The sequence below is a fragment of the Gymnoscopelus braueri genome (assembly GCF_963280865.1).
Source record: "Gymnoscopelus braueri genome assembly, chromosome: 8".
Classification (NCBI taxonomy): Eukaryota; Metazoa; Chordata; class Actinopteri; order Myctophiformes; family Myctophidae; genus Gymnoscopelus; species Gymnoscopelus braueri.
In genome coordinates, this window is record NC_137609.1 from 26,384,914 (window position 1) to 26,393,495 (window position 8,582).

The 8,582-nt window shown below is 39.4% G+C and overlaps 1 protein-coding gene across 3 annotated transcripts; it reads right to left on the minus strand.

Moving 5' to 3' along the window:
• Positions 1–797: 797 nt before the first annotated feature.
• Positions 798–4,441, minus strand: LOC308090258 (dicarboxylate carrier UCP2-like). 3 transcript variants are annotated; one of them, XM_080435331.1, is made up of 8 exons: positions 4,308–4,441; positions 3,832–3,979; positions 3,424–3,623; positions 2,992–3,193; positions 2,710–2,904; positions 2,476–2,577; positions 2,169–2,364; positions 798–1,920 (listed from the first exon to the last, which is right to left on the minus strand). In XM_080435331.1, the coding sequence occupies exons 3-8, from the start codon at positions 3,547–3,549 to the stop codon at positions 1,806–1,808; spliced, it is 936 nt and encodes a 311-aa protein (XP_080291457.1). In that variant the 5' UTR covers positions 3,550–3,623; positions 3,832–3,979; positions 4,308–4,441; the 3' UTR covers positions 798–1,805. The 3 variants fall into 3 exon arrangements, with proteins under 3 accessions (XP_080291457.1, XP_080291458.1, XP_080291459.1); XM_080435332.1 differs by having other exon boundaries at positions 3,832–3,947; positions 4,308–4,434; XM_080435333.1 differs by having other exon boundaries at positions 3,832–3,942; positions 4,308–4,420.
• Positions 4,442–8,582: the final 4,141 nt, after the last annotated feature.

Sequence of the window (8,582 nt, forward strand, 5' to 3'; positions counted from 1 at the left end):
TCAGTGGGTTTAGCCTGTCCATCTTTTCAGTTGTCAATAGATGTATTATTATCTGACAAAGATGAGGCCAGTTATTACATTTCTATGTATATCAAAGTGCTTGACTTTAGTGTCTGTGTAATTGATGGGTCCCATATGAGCAGCTAATCATCTTTAACATTTGCAGGTTGTTGTTGTTGTTGTTGTTGTTGTTGTTGTAGGATGCAGTTATGGATAAATTTTTATTTAAACAGTGATTCTGTGGAGAGTGTTCTGGAGAAAGACAACATCCATCTATTGTCCATATGGACTGAACACTTCATTCTTATCCTAAGACATGAGAAAATCTTGAGAAGGTCATCATTGCTACAGTATATTTTTCTTCTTTGTGCAGTGGTACAGGCTTCATATGGCATTGACAATACTGCATGTCATTTTATCTGCAAAAATTCAGTTCACAATACCCCCCCCCCCCCCAAAAAAAACCAACTACAGTATATGTATATATATCTTTTCTAGTTAAATTGTCACTGACACACTGCAATAGGTATGCTAACTAAACAAGAATATGTACTGAATGAATATGGATATTGAATGTATTCTGAAGGTATTCATTCCCAATATTCCTGTGTTTCTGAAAAGAGCATTCCTTTATTTCAAGTAATCTCATTTACTGCTTCAGTTACTGTACACAAGCAATGTTATTACTATTCATCATAATATTCAATAATACCACAATCAACTAGTCTATGAGGTACTGTAGTAAGATGATACAAATGAATCCCAGACAAAAGACACAATTTATGTTAAAGCTTTATTGGGTTATACATTTTCCATAAAGTAAGTACAGTACATGTCTTATTGCCAGCAACAAGCCATACTTTCACAATGATGAGCAAACAGCTCTGTAAACAGTGATATTGATGAATATAAACCTACTTATTTACAGTACACCATAAAAAAATGTAAACATTTTACAGTCAACATGTGGTCATTACATCAATATACACCCCACTCCTTACAGTGCAATTCTGTCAGTTAAAAGTTAAAATCTTCAATCACTTAATCAATATTTGGCAACATAAACACAGCAAATGTGGTTCTAACCTTTGACATCATCAGAAAAGTCATAATTTTAACTTTTAGACAAAAATCTCATGCTACTTTTTCACAATACAACGTCATCTTACAGACTTCATGGACAGCTTGACACATTGTCCACCTTCACTATCAGTGGAGCAGATCCAAGAGTCTTCTCTAATTTAGTCCATCGCTCCACCGTGTCGCTAGCGTCAGTTTAAAATCAGCCCTTTTAGTATAGGCTTTAGACTCGTGTTCACAAATCAATGCTAAACGGTCCACGATGAAGAGAGTAGCATATGATAGATGAACTCTTTATAGTAGATTTTCACATGAACTCTGCCTCTGTGACTTTGCTTTGAACATATATGCACAACAGTTGAAATAGTGTTGCCTGATACCAGCCCCCCTTGCCAAACAGGCGTAGCTGTGCAGCAGTCATTCTATATGTTAATTGCATTATATTCTCAACTACTGCAAGTGAGGAGCAGAGTGACGTGTACAGGCTGACTCTGAAAGGACTGAAATCACACCTGTATTCAACACATTCACATCTGGAAGCCTGAAAGAGGATTTGCATTCATGAAGCTCCGGTGGCACCATAACGACTGTGCTGTGGTGAAACTTGGGCTTAACATGTCATGTTTGTCGAACAACACAGTCGCACGACAGAGTAGCCTTTAGAGTTGGCATCCATGCCTGCACAGCTCTGTCTGAGAAATGTATAATTACACTGAAGAATAAGGTCAGAATGGAGACTCCCAGGAGTGCTGTGCTCTGGTCATCGCTCGCTTAATCTGTTCATATGACACAAACATCACAATGTTCCAAGACCCTAGTCGCAGGAACGACGGTATGAACCTGAAGCAGACAAAATACAAGACAAGTGAAGAAGTGTCATTTCAATTCTAATATGCAATACTATACAGAAAATCATGTGTTTATTTAAACTAGTGTAAACAATTGACCCTTAGCGGTATGTAATTCTGAGAGAGTACAAATGGAACCAAAGGATCCATTTGGTTCCATTTGTACACTTTAGTAATTAAATTAACACTCAGGATTTAGCGTGTACTTTATGTGTACAACAGTGATGATGATGTATTTACCCCTTATAGAAAGCTGTGGGTCCCTCCTTTGTCAGCATTGTGACAGTACAATGTATGGCACTTTTGTACTGCTGTCCTGAGCCTGAGCCTGAGCCTGAGTTCATGTAACGTGTTTTGACTACATCCACCGGGGAAGCCACAATTGTTGTACAGAACCCCGCTATGAAGGCAGCCGTGAAGTGACACGGCATGTTATCTGTGGGTAAATGACACATTTAATAACACCAACCTCATATTACCTTACCTTATACTACATTTGTTGGCTGTCACTGGAATGATCATTGCTTGTTTTTCTGATCTGTCTCACCTGTCATGAGGTTATACTTCAGGATGAGCTCCTTGAAGATGTCATAGGTTACCAGCTCTGCACAATTCACAATGGCGTTACGTGTTATGTTTGGCAAGCAACCTAGAGCAGAAACAGAGAGGTGATAGGATCAGGCATTCAGGAACCATCAAGACGATGAAACTATGACGTCAGTACGTATGGCATATCGGCAAATCATGGAATATAGACATCTTGATTTAAGTTGACCAGTACCTCTCCAAAGGCCCCGCACTCCCTCAACACGAGCAATCGTCCGGTAAGCATCCATGGTGCCACTGTATCTTTTTTCACCGTCAATCAGACCCTGGGCTTGGAAACGTACTTTCACCACATCTGTGGGCTGGGCAAAACACACAGCCAAGGCTCCTGTGGTACCTCCTGCCATGAGCCGGACAACGATCCCAGCATCTGAAGAAGAGTATAAGGATTTAAGATGAATGAGTCACAGTGAATTGTGGGTCAACACATGCTAGTCAGGTGTGTATGGAAACTCACTCTCTGAGCCTCGAGAGTAGAACTGCTTCATGGAGTCGTAGAGACCGATTCGGACAGAGGCAAAGGTCATCTGCCTGTGGAGTCCTGCCACCAGGCCATTGTAAAGGCCTCTGGCTCCTTCTGTTCGCACTATTGTCGTGATGGTACCAAAAACTCCCCGATACTTTATAGCATTGCTCCTTGTTTGAGATTCACCTTGGATCTGGGAAATAGAATGATACAGTACATATGATGTTGAGAAACAAACTATTAGAATGTTGTCTGGAGAATAATATGGTTTTATTTTTTAATAGACTATGAATGAGATATTGTTTCAATGCTCAATTTATTAAATAAAATGTACTGTCCATCATTCAATGCTTTCCTTAATTGCTTATGTGGAAAACAAAAATAAACCTAATAGACTAAAAATAAATTCATAGTGCATCGAACCTGTAGTCTGACTTTAGCAGTATCCAGGGGAAAGGTGACCAGATCAGCAAAGCAGCCTGCAGTGCCTGCACCAAAGAACTTGATGGCAGTAGAAGGTGCCAGGTCTGTGGCTTGTATGCCAACCATTGCTGTGTTGGGATCGATGTGATGTTCACAGGATTTGGGTTAACTAGTGGTGTATTTTTGCACTCTTTGCCCATCTATGGAGACAGATGAGAGATGTCCCTTACAAACTAATCAGCTCATAAATACAGGAATCATTCCATGGAATCATGACAAAGAGAGCACAACAGCTCAATGTTCTCTGTTGATAACTGTGCGACCCATAGTTAGTTTATTGTTATTATTATTATTTCTTATCATTTTTTTTTTTTTTATGTCTTAAAATAATTTAATTGTTGTACATACCTGTGAGTGAAGCCAAAGAAGAATTATTCAAGTTGTTTGCTGTGGTAAACTTGTTGATTTTCTCTTTCTCTTAGTAAGTCTGATATTCTCTTGAGATGTCTTGGCCATAAACTGATCTTCAACAAAGCAAACCAGCATACATGACTCCCTGTTGAAAAGAACCAAATTCATCGCTGAATTGTGATAATTCAAGAAGGACTGTGTCGTACTTGTAATTAAGCAAGGTTCATGTATTACAATAAGATAACATATACAGTATTGATATCCCTATATAGTACCCCCATACATTATTACAGCACTAAGTTACAACTAAACTGTGACAAAAATAAGCAAACTTCCTTCTTTATAACTGACACAATAAATAACAATGAATAATGTGTATACAATGGCAGACTGTCTATTAAAATGAAATCAGGTGCATAAAATATAATTCCATAAATAAATTAAGGTGACTTGATTGAAATAGCAATTTTTACCTTATTGAAGTAATTCCATGTAAAATTATTATCCAGTATAATAAGGCAAATATATCCTTAAAATCCTTGCCAGTTGTCCTTAGTCCTTGTTGTATGGCTACAGTTGTAACACTGAAGGAGCTCCTCAATTTATCCTGCAGATACCCCAGATCCATGCCATATATAAGCATGAGAAGCTGGTCACACAGAATGCTCCTGCTATGTTTATTATATCATGTTACAGGACACAGCCGGCTACTTGAGCAGTTGTTGATCTACACTCAACACAAACAGGGTCACAACAGCAGCCTTTTAATTACATTTTCAAACCATTTTCAACGTTTTCACTTTTCACCTTTGTGAAATTTGAAAGTAGTATAGACAAGAAGAACATGTATTTTATTAAAAATATTGTCTATAATGTTTGTTTTGAAATTAAAATGTTAAATATTGAGGTATTAAGGAACTCTGTGCAATGGCCTTTATTAGTTTTCTTCCAATTTCACATAGGCTCACATTAGATATTTTATTTACTACTATACTTTCCTGGAAACTGTTTGCCTCAACATCACATGCTGAATTGTCTCATGTTCCCATTGGTTGTTGTATATAGCCAATCAGCCAGAGAGGCCTGTCTGGATTCCAAGCATGCTTATGCTTTCAGGTTACATAATGGTATAGTGAGTGTTGTTTGTATTGCAGCCTTTTCTCAGTGCCAATTAGAAAATAATATACACACAACCTTAAAGTCTGCTAAATATCCAGAGTATAACGTACAATAATGAAGATATATTTAGTTTTATTAATATAACATGATTTCAATTATGAACCCATGAGAAAAATAATTCAGTCTGTTAATTGCACTTATGTTTATTATTCTCTTGATGCATTGGATAAGTAAAGAATCATGTGCCCACTGACCTGAACCATCGTGCAAATTCTTACATTACAGATCGTCACAATTAGTCTGGTTAATTATCTACATTCTACACACCCACACATGGGGAAACGCCTGGCTTCTTAGCCCTAATCTTTCAAGACAGATTCAGAGCTCCAAAAAATATATATATATTTTTTTTTTTTGCAGATGGGTTCCCAGATTGCTTGGCCCAGCTCTTCAATGCATTGGTGTGGGGGAATGGACCTGCATGGCATCTGTATGCAATCGATTGATTACGTCAGAATCAGGCCATTAGTGTTTGGCTAAGGAACCGTGTTCTAACAAAAGGAGCGACAGTGTAGAGGTTGGGTGTAGAGAGGGGTAAGTATTAAGGTCCAGATGCCAGCAAAGGCTGGGAGTGCTGGTGGCTGTGCTGACGTCCTTAGCAGGCATTCCTCTCTACGTGTGATTTTCCATGGTAGCTGAGGTCATGGCCCTGTCAGACTCATCATGCCCAGCCGTTGACTAAAACAGTAAAACAGCAAAACAGTGTCTCCTAAAAATCACCTGCTGTTGTGTGTCAGGGAGTTGCTTTAATCTCTGAAGTGTGTAAATTCTTCGCAAATCTCAACTTTGTGCACAGTTTCAAAATTGTGCTCATTCATTGGCCAGTTCTGCAACATACAATCTGAATGCCCATAGTATAGTATACTAGGTGAAGAAGATGTCTTAAATGAGATACAGAAATGGCTAAAACCATCCGTCACAATGTGACGTGTTGTTACAGGAGAGGGTCCTCTTCACACCATGTACCCCCTTTCACCTCCAGCTAAAACTAGTTACCCTGGGAACATAATGTCCAGTAACCTTTGAGAACATACTAGCCGCCACTGGTAAACAACTTGGTCATTTGGCCGAACCCAACAGCCCTTAAGTCACCCTCTGGCCCTGAAGATGAAATTGAATATTGGTGTGTGACAGTGTCTCAAGCAGCCTACAGTAGATATCCCAGTCCCCCATTATCACTTTCATTTACACTATTAATCACATCAGCTGGGACTTAACAACTTTAACCCTGGCGTCCCTAATTTGGGGGCTTGGGCATGACAGAACAGGCGAACTTTCAGCGAAAACGTGAACATTCAGTGAAAAACGTGTCACATTGTGACAGTTTGTGAGCTGAACACACAAACACAAAGAACACAAAGACTATCAATAGTCAGAGTCATAGAAATAAAAAAGTATAAAACATAAACATATTTCCATTTATAGTAATGACATGCTTCTGTGTCAAACACTGCAGAGGAAGTAATCAGTCCATGGGGGGCCTCTGTGATGCTATGTAATGCAATGAATTGAATGGTATCCATAGCAATATGCGTCTGAGGGTCCCCCAGCAAAGCAGGTGGTAACACAGAAGTAAGGCTCTTATGATGTATCTACTCATTTATATCTATATGTTCAGAACTGTATTAATGACATGTACTCACCAATGCTGATGCTGTGTGTGTGTGTGTGTGTGTGTGTGTGTGTGTGTGTGTGTGTGTGTGTGTGTGTGTGTGTGTGTGTGTGTGTGTGTGTGTGTGTGTGTGTGCGCGCGCCATCATTTCTTGTGCATGCTGACAGCAGGCTAAGGACCTAATTTCTCAAATATTTTTCAAATCAATCAAGACAACTGTAATTTCTTCATTTATTTATACTTTAAGAGCAACCGTCCCTCCAGGCTATGGGATAAGCGTCCTGCTAGGCTAGTCAATTTCGATCTCCGGCTTATGGGATGTACCAGAACTAGACAATCACAAACACCAGGTACAAACCAACGTCATAGTAACAACGATATAAACGTGATAACATACCCCTAACAACAAGTTACCTCCGTATTAGTAAGGGAATGTCAAGTATTGTTTTTTTACCCCTTTTCCTCCCAATTTAAATGTTATGCTAATTAATTCCTCCTGAGGACTATATGGGTTTGAATCCTCTCCGTGCATCTAACTTGGGCAGGCTTTCCAACAAACACAATTTTGCTGGTTAAGTGTGAGAAGCCAGGCAGGAAGGGCTATCTCTGTAGCTGCACTAGCGGACTCCTACAGGTTGGTCAGGGCGCCTGTTCAGCAGGGAGAAGAACTAGGTTGGATAGCGTGTTCCTCCATATGCGTTATGCCCTCCAGGTGAAACTCCTCACTGTCGGGTGAAAAGAAGCAGCTAGCCCCCATCCGCTGGCGACTTCATGCGTTTTCAACCCTCCCAAATGACCAACTGTAGGGCTTAGCAGTGACACGCACACAAGTGTGGGGATAATTTAGGGGGTAAAAAAAGACTCGAAGGAGTCTCCAACAGACTGGAGTTAAAACACAATTAGGTAAATGTTTGTTGTAAGTTGTTAAGGTCATATTGAATATTGTACTTTTTACGGTCACTGTATTTTCAAGGTTATTGAACAAAGGGATTAAGTGTTAAAACTATGCAACTTGCATACAGCGGCACTGATATTAAGTCTAGCCTAGGTTCTCAGGGGAGCATATTGCCAGGGTCCTAAGTTCACACGGGCCCATGTTCTCAGGGTCTCAAGTTCCAAGTTCCTACTGTATGTTCCCCAGTAAGGATGTTAATAAGTAACTGTTAACCGACATTATTACACGACTTGGTTGAATGCTTGATTCTGATTAGTCAACCACTGACTCGGCTGTGTTTTATTTCTGAATAATGACCGCTGGGCTCAGACCTCTGTCTAATCAAAGGCTCAGAGCACCTGGCCGTGCTGCTTCATTTTATGCCGTATCCAACATGGCAAACGCACAATGTAATTTACAGCTAAACATTGCTCTCAATGTTTTTGAAAACATTTGAAGCGAGAGATAGACAATGCAGTAACTGAAAATGTATTCTATTTGATCAACAGGACAGGATTTTTCATGTGTGAGCACATTTTGCACTGTTATTTTTTTTTACAGGTCCTGAAGTATTTATGCAGATAGGATGACTTAAACCACCATTTACCAACACACTGTATTGGATGCAGCTATCCATTTTGCTATTAAACTTAAGCTGAGCACAACATACCCTATGAATATTATTAGTCCTTTCCAAGTAAGTGGGTAACCATGACTAATTTAATTTGACCCCTTCACCTCCTCACAGCTCAACAGTCCTCTTCTGCACATGTAAACTTAAAGGACAACTTTGTTTTTGTTTTTACAACAAAGGGTTATTTTATTAGTTTGTAATGATAATAATTAAAAAATGAGGGTTAGAAAAATCATCTAATGCTTTCTATCGTTTTTTAAACGGGGGGGGGGGTAAACATTGATAAATAGTCATGAACGCAGCCTCTGATTTCTGTGAAACTTTGTACACACATCCCCACTAGGCCAAGGAAGAAATGCCACCCTACCTACATTTTTCAAATCAGCCTC

Excerpts from the sequence above, each read along its gene's own strand:
- LOC308090258 (XM_080435331.1), bottom strand. The coding sequence starts at position 3,549 with ATGGTTGGCATACAAGCCACAGACCTGGCACCTTCTACTGCCATCAAG. Across the intron at positions 2,578-2,709 it reads AGTGCGGGGCCTTTGGAGAG|GTTGCTTGCCAAACATAACA; the intron begins GTACTGGTCAAC and ends TTTCTGCTCTAG. Across the intron at positions 2,365-2,475 it reads GAAGTATAACCTCATGACAG|ATAACATGCCGTGTCACTTC; the intron begins GTGAGACAGATC and ends ATTTACCCACAG.